Genomic DNA, 27,962 nt, shown 5'->3' on the forward strand with positions numbered 1-27,962 from the left:
TTACTGTTACTCCTACCGAAATGAATGACTTCACATTTATTAACATTGTATTCTATCTGCCAGTCCTTTGCCCACTCAATGTATCTATGTTCCTCTGCAGAGTTTCACAGTCATCTGCACACTTTGCTCTGCCACTCATCTTAGTGTCATCTGCAAACTTTGACACCCTACAAGTGGTCCCCAACTCCAAATCATCTATATAAATTGTAAATAATTGCAGACCCAACACCGATCCCTGAGGCACACCACTAGTGAATGCCAACCAGAATAGCACTCATTTATCCCCACTCTCTGCTTCCTGTCAGTCAACCAATCCTCTATCTATGCTAATACTTTACCCCTAACGCCATGCATCCTTATTTTATACAGCAGCCTCTTGTGTGGCACCTTGTCGAAGGCTTTTTGGAAATCTAGGTACACCACATCCACTGCGTCCCCACTGTCCACCTTGCTCGTAATGTCATCATAGAATTCCAAAAGATTTGTCAAGCATGACCTGCCCTTCATGAACCTATGCTGCGTCTGCCCAACGGGACAATTTCTATCGAGATGCCCTGCTATTTCTTCCTTGATAATAGACTCAAGCATCTTCCCCACTACAGAGGTTAAGCTAACCGGTCTATAATTCCCCATTCTTTGTCTACCTCCCTTTTTAAACAGTGGCATCACATCTGCTGTTTTCCAATCAGCTGGGACTACCCCAGAGTCCAGTGAATTTTGGAAAATTATCGCCAGTGCACCTGCTATCTCTCCCGCCATCTCTTTTAGTACCCTAGGATGCATTCCATCAGGGCCAGGAGACTGATCAATCCTTAGCTCCATTAGCTTGCCCAACACTACCTCTTCCGTAATAATGATTGTTTCCAGGTCCTCACCTACATTTGTCTCTTTGTCCTGCCAGCGGATCTTGAGGATGCTGCAGAGGAAGCGCTCTAGAAGGCGTACATGACGGCGGTATAGGACCCATGACTCAGTGCCATATAGAAGGGTGGTGAGAATTATGGCTTTGTTTGGTCTGTTCTCTGAGGCTTTGGTTGCTCCATGCTCGTTTGTACAGTCTGCTGAATGTACTGTACAGATTGTGTTTGAACGCCTATTCACGTCCTTGTCTATGCTGGCATCAAAAGGGATGACGCACCCCAAGTAAGTAAACTGCTTGGTGGTCTATATTGTTGGGATGCGGGCTGATGGAAGACTTCTGTTTTCTTTAAACCAATTTTTTAGTCCAAAGAGTTGCCTAGATAGAGACTGGCTAACAGGAAACAGTCTGGATAAATAGGTCATTTTCAGGATGGCAAACTAACCTGTAGAGTGCCACAGGGATCAATGCTGGGCCCTCAACCATATACGATCTATTATTAATGACTTGGATGAAGGGACCAGCTGTATTGTCAAAAATTTACTGATACAAAGATGGACAGGAAAGCAAGTTGTGTGGAGGACAGAGTCTGCAAAGTGATATAAAGTGAGGAAAATGTGAGGTTATCCACTTCAGAAGAATAAAAAAGCAGATTATTTAAGTAGATGGAGACTGAAGAATGCTCTGGTAGGTAGGGACCTGGGTGTCTTTGTACATGACTCAGTCAGCAGGCAGGTACAGCAAGTATTTAGGAAGGCAATTGGAATGTTGGCATTTAGTGCAAGTGGGGGATGGAGTATAAAAGTAGGGAAGTCTTACTATAACTATTCAGGGCATTGGTGAGATGGCACCTAGAGTACTGTACAGTTTTGGTCACATTTCAGGGACATACATTGGAAGCAGCGCAGAAGGTTTAATAAGTTGATGCTTGGGATCAAGGGGTTGTCTTATGAGGAAAGGTGGAAATATGCACTCTGGTGGAGAAGATATGAGGGCTCTGTTCAGGGTTAACTAGGATTTTCTTTTACTTGTTCATGCGATAAGAGTGTTTGCTAGCAAGGCAAAATTTTATTGGCCAGTACTAATTGCACGCGAAGGTGGTGGTAAGCCACCTGTTTGAACCACGCAATCCACGTAGTGCAGGTGCATCCACAGTGGTGTTGGAGGGAGTTCCAAGATTGAGCCAGTGAAGGCATGGTGATGTATTTCCAAGTCAGGACAGTGAGACGTGAAGGGGAACTTGCAGGTGGTGCTGTTCCCATGCATCTGCTGCCCTTGTTCTTCTAGGTGGCAGAGGTCATGGGTTTGAAAGATGTTGTCAAAGCAGCCTTGAGTTGCTGTAGTGCATCTTGTAGATTGAGCAGTGCACTTAAAGGGAGTGAATGGTTGAGGTGATGCCAATCAAGCAGGCTGCTTTGTCCTGGATTATTCTGTTGGAGCTGCACTCATCCAGCCAAGTGGAGAGTGTTCCACTATACTCCTAACTTGTGCCTTTTAGATGGTGATAAAAGTATGCTGTTGCACAACCATCACTAGTCCAATAATTAAATGAAAATTTTATTACAAATTATACATTGATATTTGCATTAAATGATGTAACAGTTTTAGTTATGTACTGAGGTATGAAAGCATTCTTGCACATGTGAACAAATAATTGGTTTTCTTTAAAAACCCATAGGGTAATACATATATTACAGCTAAAATATCTTATTGCATTGAGAGATTATAGTCTTTAAGCACAGCATTGTTCTTGTGAAGCTTTTAAAACATGGATTTTTTGGAAGGTTAAAAGCTGGTAAAGTCTCAGAATCCTGATCAAACTGTTAACACTTGCAGGGTTTGAGAATGAAGTTAGCTGACTGAGGTACATTTCAGTGACTAGAAACAGTACCACCAAGTGGGGGTTAGAGAACCACAGCAGCAATTCTTACAACAAATAGCCATTAAACACCTCTATTCTACTAGACAGTTTATAAAAGTATATTTCCACCTCCCTGTCCCATACCACCCCACTTTGAAGGTAGCAGCTTCCTTCTGGAGGAATAGTCCCAGAGAGGAGTAGGAATCTTAGTGTGATGGATTAACAGCCCATTACCAATGTAGTGTACAAGTAGGCCAACTGCCAGAGAGTCTGTTCAACACTCATGAAATAGCCACACAGGTTTTCAGAAGGGGCCAAAGTATAAAGAAAGCAGGAGTAGGAATTCATTAACACAAGGGCACTGAACAATTGGGCCATTCCCAGTCAGTGTTAGGGATCAGCTAACGGTACAGATTCAAACCCAACATCTTGATTAGAGTGGCCTAAAAAGAAACTGACTTCAGGACATTTCCCCACCCAGATATCAGCTTCTTTGCAGACTTACTTCACTTCTTGGTGAAGTAACTTTATCTTCAGTAACTAAGACAGTCTAACTCTTATCAAGATACCCAGGGAGAATAAGAGCCAGTATTGGCAATGGGTCCTTACTGCAAACAGTTTACAATAGAAACTGCAGCCCAGACAGGCTGGCTTTCCTCAGTACTGTGCTGGAATCCATTTTAAGCATGGGATACAAAAACTTTAAAACTTGTACCTGTATAAGTGAAGACTTTCCTGGAATGAGAACAAGTTTAAAAGTTCCCTTGTACAGGTGGTGAGTTTTTAAAAACTCAAACTGTAAATTTGCAGCAGGCTATCTGGTGTAGGTTCATCCTCATTGAAATAACTGGACACTTGGGAAAACATCCAGTATTTGCAAGTTGCATGATGCAGGAAAATACAATGAACAAGAAATCAGCCTTCTGAATCTGGCTGCTACTGCAGGAAGGAATGTGCACATCCTAAATATTAAAAAAAAATTCAATGAGCAGTGCAGAGGGACTGGAACAAAAATCTCAATACAGGAGGTAAAAAAGCCCCGGTTAGAGAAGCTTTTGCACCAAAAGGAATAATTTACTTAATTACAAGGAAAATATTGTTTGAAGAGTCAGAATACCTGAAGAATGTTGGTACCACTGCCATGAAAATATGGCCAACTCTTCTCAATGGAAGCCAAGACTTGTAGTTTTCTAATGTGTTCAATTTTGCCACTTGGGCAGTAATTTGGAGAAACAGACCAACTCCCCTGTCCAAGATGACCCCTCCCCTGCCCCCTTGTCAAACCCATCCAGTTTTCATCCTGTTGAAACTGGTGTTAACAAAATCCAGGTGGGTTTTATGACGGGCTTGTGTCCCACTCCACCAGGTTGCAATGTTAAAATGATCCCCCAATGCGTTTCTATAAGCTTGTACCTGGTGGAACGGGATGTCCCTTTATGAAGATTGCACATTCTTATTCTGCAAATTGCAGATGACAACCATTACACACAGTTGCTGAAAATGGCACATAGCCACAGTGTGAGAGATGAGATTTATGTCAATCCACACAATGTTCTTGATCGTCTGTGTGATTGGGCCATGCATCTTTCTGTATCTTCACAGAGACACAACTTAACCAACTGCGACTCGTGAGCATCTCTCCAAATATCTCCCATTTGCCAGTTTCTTCACTGTACTGCTCAATGGTGTCATGGTATCTGGAAACAAGGGTTTAGGACAATCAATGATAAAGGGAGAGATTACTGGGCTTCGCACACAAAACAGACTGGGAGTAAAAATGAGATCTAGGGAATTCTGCAACTAAAATCAGATAAACAATCAAGAAAAACAGTATTCTGTGCTGCAGCCTTGCCTTTAATCACAGTTGCAACATGACAGGTTGTGCAGTGAATTGAGAGATGGGAGGTTTTTACTACATCACCTCCAAGAACACAGAAGTGAAGTAAAACTGGATTTGGAAAGGTGTGAGGTCAGTGGTCTTCAGCAGTGCAGAGGGACTGGAACAAAATAAATCTCAATACAGGAGGTAAATTAGCAGAAACAGCCCCAATCATTTGAGGCTTATGAGAAGCACAGCGTTTGGGGAACCAAACAAAAAAAGCCCCGTTTAGAGAAAAGCTTTTGCACCAAAGGAATAATTTACTTAATTACAAAGAAAATATTGTTTGAAGAGAGTTGGTACCACTGCCATGAAAATATGGCCAACTCTTCTCAATGGAAGCCAAGACTTGCAGTTTTCTAATATGTTCAATTTTGCCACGTGGGCAGTAAGTTGGAGAAACAGACTACCTCCCCCTCAAAAAAAAAAGTTTGCCCCCAAAGGTCTTTTAAATAACAAAGCCCCTGAGCAATACCTCCACCCCAATGGCATGTTTACAACAACTTGCATTTATACAGCACTTTTAACATAGTAAAGTTCCCCAAGGCACTTGAGAATTATCAGACCAAAAATATAGACATTGCACCAAAGGAGGAAACATTAGAAAAAGGTGACCAAAAGTTTGGTAGGTTTTTAAGGAGCATCTTTGGCAGGTTGTCTAGTGCTGTTGGGAGGAGTTTAAACTAATTTGGCAGGGGGAGGGGATGCAGACTTCTTGCAGAATAGGGACACAGCTAAACACAGGAAAGCAAAGAAGTCAGAGGGAATACAACAGAAGTAAGTTTCAAGGGAGTAAGACCAGGACGGATGGCCTCTACTTTAATGCCAGGAGTATTACAGGTAAAACGGATGAGTTAAGGGCAAGGATCGACAGTGAAATTGTGATTCGGTAGCCATCACGAAGGCATGGTTGAGGGAGGGGCAGGATTGGCAGCTCAATATCCCGGGATATAGAATCTTCAGGGGGTAAAAGAGGAGGGGGCGTTGCAATATTAGTTAAGGAGTCAGTTACTGAAGTAAGGAGAGATGATATCTTGGAGAGGGCATCAAATGAAGCTTTATGGGTAGAGTTTAGGAATAAAAAAAAAGGGACAGCCACATTGCTCGGTATTTATTATAGACCCCCAGATAGTCAGCAGGAAATTGAGGAGCAAATATGTGCGTAATTCACAGGTGTGTAAAAATAGGGTAATTATATTAGGTGATTTCAACTTTCCCAACATTAATTGGGATAGTCATCGTGTTAAGGGCTTCGATTGAGTGGAGTTCTTAAAATGTATACAGGAGAACTTTTTAGCTCAATACGTAGAGGATCCAACAAGGGAGGGTGCAGTGCTGGACCTAATTCTGGGGAATGAAGCCAGACAGGTGGTTGATGTGTTGGTGGGGGTGCGATAGCGACCACAACATGGTACAATTTAAGCTTGTTATGGGGAAAGAAATAGACAAGTTGCAAAAAAAAGGTATTGGATTGGGGGAGAGCGAATTTTAGTAAAATAAGGCAGGATCTGGCCAAGGTAGACTGGAAAGAGTTACTTGTCGGGAAATCTACAGAAGAGCAGAAGGGGGCATTCAAAAAGAAAATGGGGAGGGTACAGACCTAACATGTTCCCTCAAGGGTAGGAGCAACAAGCCCAGAGAACCATGGATGACCAGAAATATTCAGGGTATGATGAGAAGGAGAAGAGAGGCTTTTAGCAAATACAAAGAGAGCAAATCAACGGAAGCATTAGTGGAGTACAGAAAGTGTAGGATGGAGCTTAAGAAAGCTACTACCCCACTGGCCGCTGTCCCCTCCTCGGCAACTCGCTTCCTCCCCTCCACTCAGCCGCTCGCTCCAGACCTTGCTGCTTCCCCCCGCTCCCCTGGCCGATTGTTCCCCGCTATCGCCATGCCGTTCTCCGGTCACTCGCTTGCTCCCCGCTCCAGCGGCTAGTTATAGGCAGCAATGCTTCCCTCCTCTCGGCCACTCGCGCCTACGTTTGATTGGTCTCCACACGCCAAAGCGGCAAGGTGGGTGGCAAGGGGCGACGCAGGAGTGAGTGGCTGAAAGGAAAGTGGCGCAGCCTGGAGCTAGCGGCCGGACAGCGGGGCGGCAGGGAGCGAGGAACAAAATTGGCCAGAGGAGCGGGCGGGCGGGGGGAAAGCAGTGAGGTTTGGAGCGTGTGGCTGAGAGGAGGAAGCGTCGAGGCCTGGAACGGGTTGCCGGGGGTGGGGGTGGGGGAAGAGAGAGCAGCCAGGTGGGTTGGGAACGAGTAGCTGAGTTGGGGGGGTGGGGAGGGAAGAAGGGAGCGATAGAGATCGAGCTCCAGCTTCAAAATCTCCCATTCAGCCGCTCCCTCCAGCCGAATGGGGGGGCTGGATACCCAATGGCGCTTTATCGCGCATGTGCAAAGATGGGCCAGACACGGATACACGATGCCGTTGGAGTTGCGTGATGACATCATCCTATGCACGCGCCACTTCGTCCTGGCAAGATGTAACTGCACATGTGCACAGCTTGATGCACTGATGACATCAGCAGGGCACTGCGTTGTCAGGAGTCACTTTGTATTAATAAAGCCCAGGATACTGTATACTTTCTTATTTAGAGATACAGCACTGAAACAGGCCCTTCGGCCCACCGAGTCTGTGCCGACCAACAACCACCCATTTATACTAACCCTACAGTAATCCCATATGCCCCGTCACCTCCCGACACTAGGGGCAATTTACAACGGCCAATTTCCCTCTCACCTGCAAGTCTTTTGGATGTGGGAGGAAACCGGAGCACCCGGCGAAAACCCACGCAGACACAGGGAGAACTTGCAAACTCCGCACAGGCAGTACCCAGAATCGAACCCGGGTCTCTAGAGCTGTGAGGCTGCGGTGCTAACCACTGTGCCGCTTCATTGACTGCTCTCAACCTGTCCTGCCACCTTCAATGACTTATACACATATACACCCAGGTCTCTCTGCTCCTGCACCCCCTTTAGAATTGTACCCTTTATTTTAGAGTGTCGGTGTTCTTCCTACCAAAATGAATGACTTCACATCAAGTTTCTAAAACAATTACATTTTTAAAAAAATGAATAAAAGCTATGGGAGAAAAAACTCAATTTTTATCTACTGGGACTAATCTAATTAATTTTTTGCTTGAAGTTTGTGCTCATTAAGCAATTATCCCTCATATTATGCAGAACCTTTGCCAATATAAACAAGCCAGCAAACTTCAAAACAAATCCTACAAGTGCAAATGTGTTTAAAAAGAACAAAATTCCCTTCACGCAGTGGTTAGACAAAGGTTTTTTTTTTAAATATTAGTTTGTGGGATGTGGGCATTGCTGGCTAGGCCAGCATTTATTGCCTAATTGTCCTTGAACTGAGTGTCTTGCTAGGCCATTTCAGAGGGTAGTTAAGAGTCATTGCTGTGGGTCTGGAGTCACCTGTAGGCCATGTGATTTTCTAAAGGACATTAGTGAACCAGACAGGTTTTTACAACAATGGTTTCATGGTCACCATTAGACTAGAATTTAATTCCCAGATTAACTGAATTCAAAATTTCACCATCTGTCGTGATGGGATTCAAACCCATGCCCCCAGAGCATTAGCCTGGATCTCTGAGTTACTGGTCCAGTGACATTACCACTACATCACCACCTTCCCAAAGTTACATATGAAAGCTTGAACTTTAAGTGAGCAACTCTGAGCTCACACTGGAGCCCATCAGAGTGCAGAAGCACCATCGAGGAGCCATATAATTCACTAGCATCAGCCCATCTCTCTACGCTTTCCCAATGATTGAGTCAGACTCAATGGACTGAGCCAAGACTCCAGTTAAGTTGCTACAGAAATGGTTTTAAACCAAAGGGGGGAAAAAAATGCAGCACGATGGGGAAAGAGCAGAGGAGTGCGACTAATTAGATAGCTCTTCCAAAGAACTGGCACAAACACAATGGGCCGAATGTCCTCATTCAGTGCTGTATGATTTTTGCTTCTCCTCCTCAGTCTATTTATCTAGAAAAGCAGTAGCAAAAGCTCCAGCCATTCTTACTGCTTCAGAATCACTGGGATCTCCACGTGACATCAATTTTTTTTAAAAAGCACAATTTAGTGCAACAGCCAGACACAATCTCTGTAGCACAAGTAAGTGGAAAAGGAAATTGCCTGAAATTTGGGTTTTGCAAATTATAATCTAAATTGATCAGAAATATTTCTGTATGTGAATTGATGTACAGCATTAGGGGATAAAAACAGTCTCACAAATCTCGTGTCAAATAGTAATTCCTCATGTAAACCCACTGGCCAGTTTATACAGAAAGGAGTGAAATGCAGTCATACAAGAAAAGGAATTTCAAACACAGTATTTCTGCGGTTATTTCATCATCCTGCAGCAACACCTTGAAATGATGCTCTTTAAATATTGCCGGACACAAACTAAGGAAATCCTCGAAGTTTATAAAAGGGTAGTGGAAATCTGGAACTCTCTCCCCCATTAAGCTGTTGAGGCTCGAAGTTGGTTTGAAAATTTCAAAGCCAGAATAATAGATTTTTGTTGTGCAAGGGGATTCACACTTACAGAACAAGGCAGAAAAAAAAAGGGATTGAGAAACAGATCAGCCACAATCTAACTCAATGATGGAACCGCTTGCACCTACCGATCCCACCCTTCTTCTCCTCCCAGCACATAGATCTTGCCGTCGATCACAGCCACTCCTGGCCGGTAGCGTCTCTCGTTCATGGGGGCACACATCTTCCAAACATTGGTTTCAGGGTCATACTGTTCCACCTTGTCTGTGTTCTCTGTTGAGGCATGCCAGCCACCTGGGGAGGAGATGTACAAACTTACACACTCAGCAAGTTTATTGCCGCTTCCCAAACACATGTGCCCCACTTTCCACTGTACCCGTCCAGGGGAGGGCAGCAACCCTTCTCCAATTCCTTTGCCGTTCTGTTAGTTTTCAGCTGTGCGCTGTTTGTGCTGGTTCTGCTCTACAATGCAGAGAGCCGATCACATAGAATAGCGTAATGGCAGGGAGCAGCATACCAGTATTTACTGAAGCCAGCTCCCTTAACCTCAGGGTATGTTCTGAGAAACTACAGTTCCATTTCTCTATAGTGCTTCTCCAATAAGACCATTTATATAGACTGTAGGAGAATGACCCAACACCATTGCCACTTGGGCTGCAACAGTCAAGAAGGCTCACCACCACCATCTCAATGGCAACTAGGGAGGGGCAATAAATACCAGCCTTGCCAGGGTCTCCCACATCCAGAGAATGAAGAGAAAAGATGCACATACCTCCCGCAGGCTGCAGTCCACCAACTCCACTTACAAAACCAACATTACTAGATTCACCCTCCCAAACATTTCTATGCCCAGCTTCAGTAGACGGGCAATAGGACATTTCTTCCCAAATCTTTCACTAGCTGGTCACATAGGGACAGTTTCCTTTACACAAGTGGCCCCCACAAAAACCATGTGGCAAAATTATAATGTGACAAAATGTAAACAGTTCAATTGTGTACCAAGTCTGGTTAGAACATAGAACAGTACAGCACAGTACAGGCCCTTCGGCCCTGGCGATAGCCCTTTCTGCCCTGGATTGTAGTGGGTTCAGATTGTTGGTTTTACATTGATTTTTCTTGTTCCAACTTAAAAATATGTATACAGGAAGTGCATTTATGAATTGAGTCAATTGCAAGAGAAAATTGGATTTATACAGCACCTTTAACATAGTAAATCATTCCAGCACTTCACAAGAGCAATATCAGGCCATATAAAGAGATATTGGGACAGATGACCCAAGCTTGGTCAAAGTGGTAGGTTTTAAGTATCATCTGAAAAAAGACAGAAAAAAAAAAATGAGGGGTAGAGGTGGGAATTCAGAGATTAGGGCCTAGGCAGGTGAAGGTACAGCCACCAATGATAGAGCAATGAAAAAAAAAAAATCAGGAAGGCACAAGAGCCCAGAACTGGAGGAGCACAGAGATCTTGAAGTGTTGTAGGGCTGGAGGAGGTTGTAGGATTTGAAAACAAAGGATGAAAATTTTTGAAAGCGAGCCATTGCTGATGGAGCCAGCGTAAATCAGCGCTGACAGGGGTGATGGACGAACAGGACTTGGTGCAAGTTCAAAAGCTATTTCATTACCCATAATGCACTTTGGAACATGAAGTTGTGAAAGGCGTTACAGAAATGCAAATCTTCCTTTCTCACTTCTTACCAATGACGTAAATCTTTCCTTGGAGGACACAGGCAGCTGAACCAGAGCGTGGAATCTGCATTGGAGCCACCTCGGACCAGGCATTGATTTTCGGGTTGTACACCTGAACCAGATCCATCCCGTCACCATCCTCCAACACAGCACCCCCTGCAAAGTCAAACCTCATTAGCATTAGATTTCACCAACTTCCATAAAGCTTCAGGGCAACAAATTTGAATACTTTTTTTGCCATTTGTCATCATCTTTCCTTCCCTCCTCATCTGTCCCAAACGTACCCTCCAATGGTCCAACTCACTACTGTGGACATTGATGCTATTCCTGCTTCAGCCAGTAGGAGTGCTCTCGAGCTTTCCTTACTCCACAAGCCTCAGGCCTCCAACGCTCTGAAGTCAAAACTTGCCCAAAATCAGCAAATCAAATTCACAGGAGAGCTAGAATTCAAATGTGTCCTTGTCTGTTGGCCAAAGGTCATGAATGCAACCAGAGTTAAAGGCAGACAGAAGCTTCAAACATTAAAAGGTGAGCGATATTTAAATTCCCATGTTGTCCCTTTGCATTTACCTCTACTCTGTTCAGAGGCGGCAAAACATGGTTGACAATTTGATAACAACCAACACTGGTCAACTGTGAAAAAGACAAGGCAGGAAACTGGTCCTTTTTGTAGGGGTGAATTTGCCCTAAGCATCCTTCAACCAGAACAGGGAAACAGTAGATCACGATTGTGGGAGCTTGCTGTGCACAATCTGGCTGTCACACTTCCAACATCACATCAGTGACTGGAGTTCAAAAGTATTTAATTAACTGCCAAGCATCTTGGGACTTCAAAAGGTCATGAAAGGTGCTAGATAAATGCAAGTCCTTTGTCTCTTAGAACCTCACAAGGCAGTTATAGTCAGTGCTGAGTCCAACAGGTATCCGGGACAGTATCACATTTTATTTTACCTGCTACATACAGAAGTCCATGAAAAGCCACCACAGCCGGACTCGTCACTGCCATCTTCATGGATTCCAAGAAGTGCCATGTGTTTGTGTGTAGATTGTAACATTCCACAGAATCCAGCCTCGATGATCCTTCCCATCCTCCCACTGCAAAAACAAAGCCATCCAACATGGCAAGGCCTGCCAGAGGGGGGAGGGGAGGAAAAAAAAAAAAAAACTCAATTCAACTCCTCATTCCAAACTGTATTACCACCAACAGAACTGTCCATACATCTAGAGAACACACATGGGGGAAACAATTAACTGGTATAGTGGATCATACGCTAGCCATTCACCTCCATTACCCAGATTCAAAACCAGCCTGGCTGGGTATAATAGCATAGCATGCAAGTGAACTAATAATCTAGAAAATACACATTCAGATCCCACTATTGCAGTCTGAGAATTTGAAAATAATCTGGAGTCAGTAAAAGTGACCATGAAGTTGCGGGATGGTCTCAAAAATCCAACTGTTCATTAATGTCCTTTAGAGAAGGAAATGTGCCATCATTACCCATCTGTCCTATATTTGACTCCAGTCCAACCCAACTTGATTGACTCTTAACTCCCCCTTGAAGTGGCCCAGCAAGCCACTCAGTTGTATTAAACTGCTACATGGAGCAGTTAAAGAACAAATCTCACCAGCAACTTCTCAGGACAACTCGGGATAGGCAATTAAAATACCAGCCTTGCTAACAGTGCCCACACCCTGACAATCAATTATTAAAAAAGCCCAACTTAACGGAAGTCCCCCTGTGGGTTGGTGCCCATGTGGATTCAGCGTGACAATCAGTCTGTGTCATCAGAGCTAACAGCTCAATACACTAACTTGGAATGAGCTGACTAGCCACAGAATTGGAAATGGAAATGAGAGTGTTCCAATCCGGGGTGGGGGGGGGGTGGTGATGTTTGTGAGGCACATTACAGGCAGCTTTACACCATTCAGCAACACCTCACCTTGACCCCAAAATTCATACAAGTGTAACAAAAACACTGAAAATGACCCCCGTGTTTCGGACCAGTTTGCTTTGTGCAGTCAACATTCCAAGAGGGGTTAGAAACCAATCTAACTGAATGTGACAATGGGGTTAGTATGGACTTAACCAACCGAGCCCAGCACGATGCCTGCTCCTAGATTCCAATATCTCAGCTGCTCTCTCTTTGCTGCAAAGAAAATCTAGGGAAGCTGATTAATATACACTCTCATGTTCTTACATATAAAAGAGGTTGCGAGAAACAGTATCTACAATATCTTTGAGAAGGGGAAGTAGATAGACATGAGAAAAAAGTTATGAGAATGAAAGCTGTTAGAGAACCAGAACAGACTCAATGGGCTGATTAGCTCCACAAAGTTTAATCAAAACTTTTTTGCAAAGACATTTGTTACAAACTCCAGGTCTGTTCTAGTTATTTCCTCTGGTTCGGCCTCACTATTGAGCAAGTTTGAGGTCTGCGGGCATCAAGGTTTTTTTGGGGTTTTTTTTTTTAATAAGAGATACAGCACTGAAACAGGCCCTTCGGCCCACCGAGTCTGTGCCGACCATCAACCACCCATTTACACTAATCCTACATTAATCCCATATTCCTACCACATCCCCACCTGTCTCTATATTTCCCTACCACCTACCTATTCTAGGGGCAATTTATAATGGCCAATTTACCTACCAACCTGCAAGTCTTTTGGCTTGTGGGAGGAAACCGGAGCACCCGGAGAAAACCCACGGAGACACAGGGAGAACTTGCAAACTCCACACAGGCAGTACCCAGAATTGAACCCGGGTCGCTGGAGCTGTGAGGCTGCGGTGCTAACCACTGTGGAAAAGGTTGCCTCACTGGGATAAATCTTATATCAGAACACCTAGATCAGTTAGTACCAGCAACTTCAGATGCATGAAAAGAGACAGCTCAAAACGGGAGAGTCTTCCCCTCGTCTCCCCGGGAGAGACGCTCAGCGACACAAGGATGAGGAAATTGGGGACAAGCTGTGCAGTGAGCTATTCCTGCAGTGCCTGTTGCTGCCGATGAAGATTCTATCCTCCTGTACACCATCAGGGCAAACCTTGTAACGTGTCTAAAGATATGGGAACACCAGCAAGTGAATGGTGTCTGGTGAGCAACCATTGTGTATAGGTTGTTCAAAACTTCCCTTCATTGCCCTGTAGGGTGCCCATCACACTCTGTCCTCGCTCTCACATCCCACTCCCCTGCACTCACACATACCCTTAATATTTTTTAAATTGAAAATATTTACCAACTTTTAAAAAACTATTGTGGATTCTGCTTTCATCTGTTTTTGGTAGATCATTATCACTGCAGCCTCCGACTATCCTCCTCACTTCTAATGCAGAGACATAAACCCTGGGGTTGTGTTTGGGGCTGTCCACAGTTACTCTTTCAGTGAATTTGTTCTGTACGGAGGTCATGTCACTTGCACGTTGTCGAAGCTGCTGTCTAAGTCAATGATTAGCTCATTTACCTTTTGAGGACATTTCCTCCATCGAGGGGCCTGCTCCCCTCCTCCATCGGCACAGTCTGAAGGTGGACAGGTGACTTAACTATCACTTGGTGTTGGCCAGTTGTGGGTGGTCCCATCTACTCCATCACAGTTGCAGGTTTTAAACAGCTCACCCCAACACCTTGATAAGACATTCCACATTCTTTAAAAAAAAAACCCTCATGTCAAAAATCTTTCCCAGCCCCTGACCTTCACTCGCGAGGATAATGCCCACACATCTCACGATTGTGGAGCTGTGCTTGTCCTACAGGAGGCACAAGCTGAGGAAGGTCACTTTCACTCCAACACTCATAGATCACATCTACCAACGCAAACTAGCCAGAGTGTTGAGCAGTTCTGGGTGGGAATCAGAGCCAGACAACTTTTAAAGTGTCTAAAAAGAGGGAGGAGGGGCAGGGAAGGGGAAGAAAAGATTTTTGGTAAAGATGATTACCTAGTTCAGATCGTGCCACGTTCATTGCTGCCATCTCGTGCCACATATCAAAACACGGGTCATAGCGCCACATCTCTTTGCTCGCAGAACCATCAGGAAACTCCCCGCCGGCCAAGTAAAGGGTCGAACCTACTCAAAGAACTGGATTGTTATTGTTCAATCACCCAACATTTCAGACAAACTCATCCAGACACCCCCTGCCTGGATAAACTTACAAGCCCAGTATAAGGTGCAAGTCTTGCAGGTATTACAAACTCAAAAAAACAGGTAGAAAATTCCACATTATAGTTCAGGATCAGCATTTCTCCAGTTGCTCTCATAGCATCTGTTGGACTTGTACTCATTTCAAACACTGCACTTGTGTTCTTGACAAAAGGGCAACTTTGATAGCAGACCAACATTTATATCTTGCGTGGACAGCACACTACAGGTTAATAATTCCCCACTGGTAATAGCATAATGCTCTGGAGCTCCCCCTAGAAATCCCTCCCTAAACCTCTCATCTCCTTTAAATTGCTCCATAAAACTAACTCTTTGTCCAAGCTTTTGGTCATCTGTCCTAATATCTCCTTAAGTGGCTCAGTGTCAAATTTTGCATGACGACACTCCTGTGAAGCATCTTGGGATGTTTTACTACATTAAGGTGCTATAGAAATGCAGTTGGTGGTTGGAGACCACAAGAGGGCTACCAACTGAACCAAGCTGGTAATGGATGGTACAGGATTACAGCAAGTGAGGAAGCAAAATAAGGCAATTAATGTTACAATGGGCTAGTATGGGTAGGTCAACAAGATAAGACAGTTAAACAGGAGTCTTTTTTAAACTATGCTGCTCCGCTCACATCCCTCGTGACCAATCTGTGTGTGTGAACTTGGGGTATTACAGGATACTTGACTGTTGAGAAAGTGTTTGACTTGGAGGATTGCTCCCCTGGTATTTCTTACATTTTTACACTAATGTCTTTAGAGAAACTACTCACAGAGGCCATTGGAAAATATGAAGTGCACAGGAATGCGAGCAGCTGTTTTATTCAGCTGGCCCCGAATTTAACATCGGTCACTTAGTTTTTATTGGCCCATTTCATTCATTCTTTCTCCTAAAGTATCTATGAACAGATCCAACTCTGTCAGACTGAGCGTAGAGACTGCATACTAAAACTACTCAGGACAACCTTCAAACTTTAACACTCAATGATTTGCCATTAGAAGGTTCATGTACTCCAGAATTTAAAACAATAGGAAGGCAAATAAAGATTTTAAGCTACTGGTTACACATGACAGCAGGAATAATCTTTAAGAGTGGAACTGTGGGACTGTAACCCCGAATAAGGAGCAGTCCACAGGACAGGAGGGGAGAAAGACAACATTCGAGATGCGGTGCGAGGGACAATTTTTCTCCATGAATCTTGGCAAACACCTGCAGTTGGTCCATTTAATAAGTTCGCCCCAGTCACTGTTCTTGACCCCATACCTATATAAAATAAATTGTGGAGGGTATCACCTCCCTCAGTGTCCCTTAAAACGGTGCAGTGAAACCTCCAAGAGAGAACATTTAAAACTCATCTTGACTGAACATACTCGCACACTTCCTGTGATAAAAGAATGGTAAAAGTCCACACCAGCCATACCTGATGCAACAAGTCCATGCTTACTAACAGCAAAGGGCAAATAGGCGAGGCACTTCCACTGACGGCTAACAGGATCAAAGCTTTCCACACTGCGGAGAACCACTTTGTCATCTTCCCCTCCGACCGCAATTATTACCTCGGTTGTACCTGGAACAGCAAATGGCCAGCGCCATTTATAAACTTGTTAACTACCTAGAACTTGTACAAAGAATGACTTGTATTTCTATCGCTCCTTTTACAACTTCAGGATATCCCAAAGCATTTCACAGCCAGTGAAATTTCTGAAGTGCAGTCACCATTGTAATGTCAAAAATGTGGCAGCTAATCTGGGCACAGCAAAATCCCACTGACAGTCGCCTGGTGATCTGTTGGTGATGTTGGTTGTGGGATAAATATTGGCCCCAGGACACTGGTGAGAACTCCCCTGCTTTTCTCTGGATCGTGCCCCAGGGTCTTTTACATCCACCCAAGGGGGCAAACAGGGCCCCAGTTTAATACCTCTTCCAAAAGACGGCACCTCAGACAGTGCAGCACTCCCTCAGTATGGATTAGATTATGTGCTCAAGTAACTGGATTGGAATTCGAATCCACCCTAATGATTCAGAGGAGAGGGCTAGCCATCTAAACCACAGCTGGTATATCCCCTTTCACTGAGGTTTATCCATATAGAATCGGAGATAGGGTCCAATGTCAAAATGGAGAGGGGTGGGAGCGAGAAAGCAAAGGAGTATCCATTAACAGCTGACATGGTCAGGGACCCTCTCTCCACAATGTCCATGAAAGCAGGCTCAGGGTGCACAGTCTGTGCTCGTGTGAGAGACAGAGGCCACACAGGATGCATGTGAATCCTCTGTATCAGAGAGTACTGCCAAGTACATTTGGGCTGGATCCTAACTCATCTTGACTGATGAGAAGCACTAAGACAAGATAAAACCATAGCTACAACTGGACAACACCCCGAGGGAGTGGCACGATTCTGCCAAGCAAATACCATTTGTTCCGTACTTTGAGCTCTTGCACTGGAATCAAGCTCTATGACAAAGAAAGGTCAAAATATAGAGGGTGTGGGAAGATCTGAGGAAGGAGGCGGCATACAAGTTATTTAGATTTGGGAAAAAGTTGTCAAGAATGTAACATTTGAAAAGGGGAATAAAGATGTTTGTAACTCAGCTGTGTTTAAATAATATGCCACCATTCATCTCTGGATGACAAAAAGTGCTCCCATGGTTTCTGTTTGCAACATCCCAGAATCCTAATGCACGTTAGCCGTGGCTCAGTGAGTAATATTCTCGCCTCCCAGTCAGAAGGTTGTGGGTTCGAGTCCCATTCCAGAGACTTCAGCATCCAGGCAGACACTGCCAGCGCAGTACTGAGGGAGTGTTACACTGTTGGAGGTGCCGTCTTTCAGAGGCGACATTAAAACCAAGGCTCCGTCTGCTCTTTCAGGTGGGCGTAAAAGATCCCATGGCACTATTTCAAAGAAGAGCAGGAGAGTTATCACGTGTTCCGGCCAACATTTATCCCTCATCACAAAAAAAAATTATTTGGTCTTTTTCACATTGCTGTTTGTGGGATCTTGCTGTGTGCAAATTGGCTGCTGTGTTTCCTACAATACAACAGTGACTACACTTCAAAAAGTACTTTCGGACACCTCACGTTCCTGCTTTTAGAAGTGTCGAGTCACAGAACTGAACACCTGGTTGCTGCTGCACTCACCAGTGGATCTGCGAGGACGAGTCCTGGAGCTAAAGAGTTCCCCACGTCTGTCTTGTAACAAGAGGTAGTCCTTGGCTTCGGAAATCAATCGCTGGCACGCAAGAGACTCCTGGACAATGCTCAGTGACTCTATGATGTCATGGATGTAATACGGACTAATTAAGGGCAGACGAACGTGCTCCAAAATCTGAAAGCAGTTTAAAAAGTGTGACTGCAGTTTCCTATACAAAAAGGAAAAGCTTGCCAAAAATGCACTGAACTGTCACCCCAGTCCCAGTTTGGAATGATAGATCATGCCAACATACACATTAGGAGCAGGAGTAGGCCACTCGGCCCCTCGAACCTGCTCCACCATTCAGTATCGTGGCTGATCTGATTGTAATCTCAACTCCACATTCCCGCCTACCCCCAATAACATTTCACCCCCTTGCTTATCAGGAATCTATCTACCTCTGCCTTAAAAATATTCAAAGGCTCTGCTTCCACTGCCTTTTGAGGAAGAGAATTCCAAAGACACTCAACCCACAGGGAAAAAAAAAAATTCTCATCTGTCTTAAATGGGTGACCCCGTATTTTTAAACAGTGACCCCTAGTTCCCGATTCTCCCACAAGCGGAAACATCCTTTCCACATCCACCCTGTCAAGATCCCTCAGGATCTTATGTTTCAATCAAGTTATCTCTTACTCTTCTAAACGCCAGCGAATACAAGCCCAGCCTGTCCAACCTTTCCTCATAGGACAACCTGCCCCTTCCAGATATTAGTCTAGTAAACCTTCTCTGAACTGCTTCCAACGCATGTGGAAGGAAGGGTCAGGTTCTAAGATCGAAAGAAATAGGAGCAGGGGGTAGGCCACTCGGCCCCTTGAGCCTCTTCCACCATTTGAAAAGATTATGGTTGATCAGATTGTGGCCTTAACTCAAGATTTAATAGAGGTATTTAAAATCATGAGGGGTCTGGACAGAGTAGATAGAGAGAAACTGTTCCCACTCATGAAAGGATTGAGGACGAGAGGGAACAGATTTAAAGTATTTGGTAAGAGAAGCAAAAGTGACATGAGGAAAAACTTTTTCACACAGCGAGTGGTTAAGCTCTGGAATGTGCTGCCTGAGAACGTGGTGGAGGCAGATTCAACTGAAGCATTCAAAAGGGAATTAGACTGTTATATGAAAAAGGAAGAATGTGCAGGGTTATGGGGAGACGGCAGGGGAATGGAACTCAGTGAAATGCTCATTAGGAGAGCCGGTGCAGACACGATGGGCCGAATGGCCTCCTTCCGCCCTGTAACAATTCTGTGATTCTGTGAATTAAACCTCCCATGACTCTGCTCGGGCACAATGGGCTGAATGACATTGGCTGTATCACTCAGTGACCCTGTTCACAGTTAGGAGGCGTAGAGGCAATTTAACTGTTTGTTGTAACCGGTAGAGAAGGATTTCAGTGCCACCTCTAAAGGCAAGATCAGCAGATCTCAAAAGGATTGTGGATGTGATATTATTAAATGAACAATTTTATGTCCAGCAATTTCCACAAGATGATTTAATCAGGCCGTCAGGCTCACAGTTTAAACATGGTGACGGTGGAGTGAAAAATTACTGGACTGAGAACCATCTCCATTTCAATTCCAAAATCCTATATTGACTTGGCTACTCTAATGCTCACAGTCTCCACTGGCACCAGACACTGTTCCTGCCTCCATCTGCACCAGTGATATTGTTGGCACAACCAGTCATCTTTCTGCTGAGGGATGGGAGCACACTGACTAGAGAGAGGGTTTGTGGAAGGAAAGCAATGCAAGGACAGAACACAAGTAAATTAAGAGAATCTTGGAACCATACCAAAAACAGACACTTGGGATTGCTTCATTATACAAGGCAAGGGGGGGGTGGGGAAGAGACACAGCTGTACATTAGAAACAGTCACAAAAGATTCCCAGTTTAAAACACAAACTTGGTTGCTCAGAGAGGTTTAAAAATCTGGGCCTATTTCACTTCAGGTGAATTGATAGAGGTTTATAAAATAGTTAAAACAAAACTTGCATTTATATAGCACCTTCAACATTGTAAAAACATCACAAAGCACTTCACAAGCATTTCTGACAGAGGAGATATCAGGGCAGGTGGCCAAAAGATTGGTCAGAGATAAATTTACAGAACATCCTGAAAGGAGGAGAGGGGTGGAGAGGTTTAGGGAGGGAATTCAAGCTTGGGGCCCTGGGCAGCTGAAGGCACGGCTACCAATGGTGGAGTGAAGAAGATTGGGGACGCACAGATACCAGAATTAGAGGAGTGCAGTGGGGCCGGAGGAGATGAGAGAGGTAGGGAGGGGCGGGGCCATGAGGGATCTGAAAACAATGATGAGAATTTTTAAATTGTGGTGTTGCTGGACTGGGAGATTTATAAAGAAAAGACAGAACCAGTGAAATGGCAGAGCAGGTTTGATGAGCTTTTCCTGCTGGAAGTTAATCTACAAACAATTTATTCAGGATCAAAATACTGTGAGGAAAGAAATTGCAGGGATATGGGTAAAGAGCAGGTGAGTGACACGAGCTGCACTGCTCTTTGAAAGAGCTGGTGCAGACTCGATGGGCCGAACTGCCTCCTTATCTGCTGTACAAGTCTCTGATTCTATATGAAATTGCTAGCACCGTGCACACCATAAAGAATTAACATACACAGAAATTATAACATAGAAACAGGCCATTTTGGCTCCTCAACCTGTGTTGGTGTTTATCCCCCACACGAGTAATATCCTAATCCCATGTGCCTATTGTCATATCCCTTTATCCCACTTTCCTTCAATCAAGTATCTAACCTCATCTTAAACGTTGGCCTGGCCCCTCATTCGATCACTAACTCCAGGAGTGCAGTTAATAACCCCACAACCCAGTGTGGAGAGAAAAAAAAAATAAAGTTTCTTCTTCTCTGTTCCAAAGCTTTTACATTTAATCTCCACCCTTAACCCCAACCACTGCTTTTATCAAATCCATCCCAGCAGTCTAAACGTCAAACACCTCCATTTTCAGGTCACTATGGGGAGGCAGCAGAACACAAGAATGTCCTTTACCTTCTCAAAGTTCTGTTTTCTCGAGTGATCCTTTTCCAACCAGAGGACAACAGCCTCGAAGACCATCTCCTCCGTGGTGATACTCAGCTCGTCGCTGGCGATAATTTCCGTCAGCTTCTCTGCCGACAGCGAGAGGAACTCCTCCTGCATGTGAACCACACTGAAATGCTGCAGGATGTAGTCCAGGCTTTTGGTTTGCAGCTCCACGCAGGAGTGGGCCTCAGCGAAGCAGTGGATGCCCACACAGTTTGTCTCTTCCATCTGCCGCTCCATGAACTTACAGCAGGCTTCCCGTACAGGCATGATGTCCAACAGGTTGGCAGCTGCCAGCAAGGCCTGGACATTGGCTCGTGTGATGAGCACACGGGCTGTATAGGAATAGGCCACCAACAACCCCACCATCTGTGGCTCGACACCATTTATCGCCACCCGCTCCTGCCGGGACTCAACCAGGTCTGTGGAAAACATGGCCCTGAAGTAGGAACTGAAGGAGGCGAGAACGATGCGATGACAGGGGAATTCCTGACCGTCACAACACAGAATAACATCACAGAAAGCGTTGTTCAGTCGCAAGCTGTTGAGTCCATCCAGAACTTTGCTGGAATGCTCTGATTCGAGAAATAAGTAGTCCTCACACTCTAATTGGTTCCGAGTGTCCTCAGTGAGCAGTTCCATATTACCCTCCTCCCAAAAATTACCCCTGTCAAATACAAGGGGACACATTAATTTATAAAAAGCCAACCCATCTCCCTTTGGCAAAGCTCACACCAGAGGATACAGGGTCAAGTAACACCTCATAGAATCTTACAGCAGGGCAGGCCATTCAGCCCATCCTGCTTCTTTGAAAGAGAGAGTCTGGGTATGGTGTATTCTGCTGCCAACAGCCAGTAGAGTCTAATATAATTCCTTAACTCACTGGTAGCACCCTCACCTCAGACTGTGAAAGTCATAGGTTCAAATCCCACTCCAAGACTTCAGTGTATAATCCAGAGCAGTGCGCTGGGGCAGATAAGGTGTTAAACCAAGGCCCCAACTGCCCCTCGGGTGGATTTAAAAGATCTCATGGCCACTCATGCCACATCGGGCGGCACAGTGGCGCAGTGGTTAGCACCGCAGCCTCACAGCTCCAGTGACCCAGGTTCGGTTCTGGGTACTGCCTGTGCGGAGTTTGCAAGTTCTCCCTGTGACCGCGTGGGTTTCCGCCGGGTGCTCCGGTTTCCTCCCACAGCCAAAGACTTGTAAATTGACTGTTGTAAATTGCCCCTAGTGTAGGTCGGTGGTAGGAGAATGGTGGGGATGTGGTAGGGAATGTAGGATTAGTATAAATGGGTGGTTGTTTGGTCAGCACAGACTCGGTGGGTCGAAGGGCCTGTTTCAGTGCTGTATCTCTCTGACTATCCCAAGAGCAGCAGGTGAGTTCTCCCTGCACTCTTTGACTAATATTTATCCCTCAACTGAAAACAGATTACCTGCTCATTATCACATTGCTGTTTGTGGGAGCTTGCTGTGCGCAACTTGGCTACTGTTTACTACATTGTAGTGACTGCACTTCAAAAAGTACACCATGGCTGCAAGGTCATGAAGGATTCTGTACAAAATATCAGTGCCTTCGTGATCATGAGCTTTAACATTAACTCTGTTTGTCTCCTCACAGATGCTGCCTGACCTGTTGAATATTTCCAATATTTTCTGTTTGTATTTTTAGATTTCCAGCATCTGCAGTATTTTGCCTTTGTACTAGTGAACATGTCAACGTGAGAGAGACTTTTGGATATATTGCAACTGACAAAACAAAAGTGTAACCAACAGTGCAAGGGAAAGAGCAGAGAGTGGGACTAATTAGATAGCTCTTTCAAACACCTGGCAAAGGCATGATGGGTCGAATGGCCTCCTTCTGTGCTACAAGAGTCTACAAAATCAGCAAACGTAAGCTTAGATCAGAATTTTGGGTTTAGTCGCTGTTGGCATTTGCAATTTTTAAACGCCAGTCAAGAGGGAGCAGCTAGTAATGCTGACTGTCCCCCAACAGCAAGAACTGGCTTGCTATATCCAATTTAAAAAACTTTCTGGAGATACAGCACTGAAACAGACCCTTCGGCCCACCGAGTCTGTGCCGATCATCAACCACCCATTTATACTAATCCTACATTAATCCCATTACCCGCTCACATCCCCACCTTCCCTCAATTCCCCTACCACCGACCTATACTAGGGGCAATTTATAAGGCCAATTTACCTACCAACCTGCAAGTCTTTGGCATGTGGGAGGAAACCGGAGCACCCGGAGGAAACCCACGCAGTCACAGGGAGAACTTGCAAACTCCGCACAGGCAGTACCCAGAATTGAACCCGGGTCCCTGGAGCTGTGAGGCTGCGGTGCTAACCACTGCGTCGCCCACATTTAACCTTTGCCCAAGTGAATTTATTTTCTACAGTTACAATGTATTAGGGAAAAGATGATTCTAATCATTGTGGGGCTCAGAAAGGATGACGAAAATCTTTCCGAACTCAATCACACCAGACTCCAACCGAACATTGCTGCGACTTGTACAAGTAAACTCCCCAACTGAAGATATCTAAATCCCAGCTCATTGTCGGTGATTAACATTTACTGAAGCAACAACATACCAGCATCGTTGAGATGTCTCAACAGCAGATCAAAGGGCAGCAACAAGAGGTTGAAGCATCTCAGTCTCCCCTCAACTCCCATTTGTTGCTTTAGAACAGGTTACAGGCAGCCCGAGAACATCAACTCTACATTTTATGTAGAGAGGATCCTCCGCATAATTAGCTTCTACTGACTAACACATTCACAAAGGTGCAAGATTAGGGGTAGATCTTACTCCAATCTCTGAAATGGGACATGAACCCCACAACCTCCAAACACAAGCCAAAGTGCCACCCACTAAGCCATGGCTAGCTCTTAGCAAGTGGATTTTTTCTCCAGTTGGAACATTAAACAAAGAATTAAACACTTTTGCTCCAAGTTGTGGGCACTGAGGCATAAAAAACAGCTGCAGTGCTTAAATCTTGTTGTAGTCCCAAGGCTGACTCCATGATGTCTTAAAGAGTCTCTGATGACACAGGGAATGATCTAACGGGATATTATGTGCCACCTCCCAGTTTTAATTCATTCTGGGAATGTGGCCATTGTTGGTCAAGTCCAGCCTTTATTGTCCATCCCTGGTTGCCCTGAGACAGTGGAGTGGGCTGCCTTCTTGAACTGCTGCAGTCCACGTAGATTTGTAGCGGTTTGATATTAAATAGAATGCTAGGCCATTCCGTACAGTGAACCAATAGTCACTGCTCAGGCTGACAGCGAGAGCAGTCATCAGCTGAGGTTCTGGAACAGAGACAGCACTCAGAACTATATGCCAGTGTGACCCAGCACGAGACACAGATTCCACTCTCAGTGCTAATGGAGCCCCTCCCTCCCCCCCACCCCCACACTCCCACTGCCTCCCATTAATAAAGGACTCTGCCTGCCTTAGCCAGGAATCAGCTACCAAATTCTACTGGGCAGAAGAGATCCTTTCCTGTTTGTACTGCTAGAAGCTACTGCGCTCAGGGTGGGGGCCAGGAAGCAGAGTTAAGTGTTGTTTTCACTCAACTTCTGCTAAATGTTAAACATCTTTTAAACCAAATCTTTCCCTATTTAGGACACAAAACAGAAATAGGAGAAATCTGGACAGCAACGAAAAGCAAACTGCCTTTCCCCGTGACAGTGTCACCTGTCCAACATTTAGCTATTCTGGGACTAGCCGTACCCAAACATCTTTCCCAAAAATTACCCATCCTCATTTTCAAATCCCTCATCCCTCCCAATCTCTAACCTCCTCCAGCTCCACAACCCTCCGAGATCGCTGTGTTCCTCTAATTCTGGCTTGAGCATTCCCGATTTTAATCCCTCCACCATTGGTGGCTGTGTCTTCAGATACCAGGAATTTCCTCCCCTAAACATCTCCATCTCTCTAACTCTCTTTCCTCTTCAAAACCAACCTCTTTGACCAAGCTTTTGGTCACCTGCCCCAGTATCTCCTTATATGGCTCAGTGTCTAATTTTGCTTTCCAAAACTCCTGTGAAACACCTGGGGACATTTTACTACATTAAAAAGGTGCTACATAAAAAGGAGTTGTTGTTGGTAGAACATTTGAAACAATATTGGAATAATACCTACCAGCAGGAAGATATCTGCCAACATAAGAACTGAAGTCAATGGAGACACCCCAAGTAATGCAGTGACCCGGAGCTCCCGGTCACATATTTAATTTGCAAGCTTCAAGACATTAACCTGGAACAGTATCAGCTGTTAATGTTAGTCTGCATTTACATGGCAGCAGGATTCCTGACACACGAGTTCTCTCTCCACAGCCACAATCATCTACATCATCTTTAACAGAGACAGAAGCGACAGTAATGCTGCCACACAGAACGCAACAAGACTACATCACTGCAGCATCTGGCAAACTGAAGACAATGCCACTTTCACATGGAGGGCGGAAAATAACATTACCTCACTCCACATGCTGCAACTATTACAATGCATGGGTTATCATTGATGATTGCAGCTGAACTCTTGTTAACTTGCACACCCAGTTTAAGCAGTGGACAATCAGACATGCACAGAAAGGCAGTATTCAGCTCCGTAAGACTGCAACGGGAAAGTAGCACCTGAGCTTGTAACCATTGCAGAGATGGACACACCTCTCATCAACTCAAGCCAAGATCTCTCCCCCCCCCCCCCCATTGCAGCTGGGACGGCTCTCCAATGTGCAGTGGAGACCTTTTTTTCTATTTTTTTTTTGCAAATGATAAGCTGAGCAGTGAATTTGCAATAGGATTTTTAGAGGAAAGCCTCCCTGTGTGCACACCCGAATCACTGTCTCTCCCTGGACCCGGGAGCTGTCAATCACCCGGACGCACATACCTGGCTCCGCTTCGCACTCCTGCAAGAAAACTCTGCTCGGAAGCGGAAATCAGCCGCCAGCTCTTATTTCCGCCACTTTAACTCCACCCACTTGCACACACACATAATTCCTGGAATCTCCTACAAGGGAAGGTCTGCAAAGAAAAAACAAGGAATAAGCAGGGGGAAGGCCACTGTGTTAAGGTCCTCCTGTTAGAGTGAACCGAGGGGCTGGAACCTGTATAAAACCCCTTGGGCTGGATTGCACCAAAATATGGTTTTGTTGTGTAATGCAAATCTACATTGCATGTGGAATGGAAGGCTTGTGAGGAAACTCACCTTCTGTATTGAAGAAAACTGATTTGCACTTCCTGGAATGGCAACTTGGAATTCTTTTGTAATGTTACAGATTTTTTATGAACAAAGTATATTTTTGGGGGATGAAAAACAAGGAATAAGCATAAAATCATAGAAGCTTAGAGCAATAAGGTGCAATCCAGTTACTGCTCTGTGATCCCTTGTCTCACAGAGAACCTACAACAACAACTTGTCTTTAGTGAAACATCCCAAGGCACTTCTAAAAATCAATATTTGACAGCGAGCTACCTCAGGAAATGTTTAGGGCAAGAGATAGAAAAGCCTTAAAAGAGGAGAGAGAGGTAGACAGCCAGGTTTAGTTTAGTTTAGTTTAGAGATACAGCACTGAAACAGGCCCTTCGGCCCACCGAGTCTGTGCCGATCATCAACCACCCATTTATACTAATCCCATATTCCTACCACATCCCCACCTGTCCCTATATTTCCCTACCACCTACCTATACTAGGGACAATTTATAATGGCCAATTAACCTATCAACCTGCAAGTCTTTGGCATGTGGGAGGAAACCGGAGCACCCGGAGGAAACCCACGCAGACACAGGGAGGGAATTCCAGAGCTTAGGGCCCAGGCAGTCAAATATGCACCTGGCAATGGTGGAATGATTAAAATCAGGGATGCGCAAGAGCCCAGAGTGGGAGGAGTGCAGAGATCTCAGAGGGTTGTGGGGCTGGAGGAGATTACAGAGATCGGGAGGGCCGAGGTCATAGAGGGATTTGAAAACAAGGATGAGAATTTTTAAATGGAGACACTGCTTGACCGGGAGCCAGTGTAGGTCAGCGAGCACTGGGGTGATGGGTGAATGGTATTTGGTGCGAGTTGGGACACGGACAGCAGATTTTTGGATCACCTCAAGTTGACGGAGGGTAGAATGTGGGAGACCAGATAGAGGTGTGTAGGAATTATTAAATATAGAGATAACAACAACACGGATGAGGGTTTCAGCAGTCGATGAGCAATGGGGTGAAGTCAGGCGATATTACGGAGTTGGAAATAGTCTGTCCTGGTGATGGCACGAATATGAGGTCAGAAGCTCATCTCGGGGTCAAATGTGACACCACGGTTGTGAACAGACTGGTTCAGTCTCAGACAGCTGCCAGGGAGAAGGATGGAGTCGATAGCTGGGGAACAGAGTTGGTAGCAGGGACCATAGACAATGGGCTCAGTCTTCCCAATGTTTAATTGGAGGAAATTTCTGCTCATCCGGTACTGGGTGTTGGATAAACAGTCTGATAGTTTAGCAACGGTGGAGGAGTGGAGAGAGGTGGTGGTGAGGTAGAGCTGGGTGTCATCAGCGTACATGTGGAAATCGGTGAAGTGTTTTTGAATACTTTCGCTGAAGGGCAGCTTGTGGATGAGAAATAGGAGGGGTCCAAGGACTCAGAAGGAGGCCATTTGGCCCATCATTCTGTGACAGATCTTTGAAAGAGCTATCTAATCAGTTCTATCTCCCCCTGTTCTTCCCCCATAGCCCTACAAATCTTTCCCCTTTAAGTATTTATCCAGCTCCCTTTTGAAAGTTACTATTGAATTTGCTTCTAC

General features: G+C 45.0%; 1 protein-coding gene across 3 annotated transcripts; it reads right to left on the reverse strand.

The window, feature by feature from the left end:
* Window positions 1–2,420: 2,420 nt before the first annotated feature.
* Window positions 2,421–26,141, reverse strand: si:ch211-256e16.3 (kelch-like protein 3). 3 transcript variants are annotated; one of them, XM_068025847.1, is made up of 9 exons: window positions 26,066–26,141; window positions 21,138–21,837; window positions 18,073–18,259; window positions 16,357–16,503; window positions 14,730–14,858; window positions 11,746–11,922; window positions 10,804–10,950; window positions 9,237–9,402; window positions 2,421–3,682 (listed from the first exon to the last, which is right to left on the reverse strand). In XM_068025847.1, exons 2-9 carry the CDS (start codon window positions 21,810–21,812, stop codon window positions 3,556–3,558), a joined length of 1,755 nt encoding a protein of 584 aa, XP_067881948.1. In that variant the 5' UTR covers window positions 21,813–21,837; window positions 26,066–26,141; the 3' UTR covers window positions 2,421–3,555. The 3 variants fall into 3 exon arrangements, with proteins under 3 accessions (XP_067881948.1, XP_067881947.1, XP_067881949.1); XM_068025846.1 differs by having other exon boundaries at window positions 3,593–4,417; XM_068025848.1 differs by lacking the exon at window positions 16,357–16,503 and having other exon boundaries at window positions 3,593–4,417.
* Window positions 26,142–27,962: the final 1,821 nt, after the last annotated feature.

The sequence above is a fragment of the Heterodontus francisci genome, unplaced genomic scaffold (genome assembly GCF_036365525.1).
Source record: "Heterodontus francisci isolate sHetFra1 unplaced genomic scaffold, sHetFra1.hap1 HAP1_SCAFFOLD_837, whole genome shotgun sequence".
Classification (NCBI taxonomy): domain Eukaryota; kingdom Metazoa; phylum Chordata; class Chondrichthyes; order Heterodontiformes; family Heterodontidae; genus Heterodontus; species Heterodontus francisci.

Excerpts from the sequence above, each read along its gene's own strand:
- si:ch211-256e16.3 (XM_068025846.1), bottom strand. The coding sequence starts at position 21,812 with ATGGAACTGCTCACTGAGGACACTCGGAACCAATTAGAGTGTGAGGAC. Across the intron at positions 14,859-16,356 it reads GCATGGACTTGTTGCATCAG|GTTCGACCCTTTACTTGGCC; the intron begins GTATGGCTGGTG and ends TTCTTTGAGTAG. Across the intron at positions 9,403-10,803 it reads AGGAAAGATTTACGTCATTG|GTGGCTGGCATGCCTCAACA; the intron begins GTAAGAAGTGAG and ends TCTCCTCCCCAG.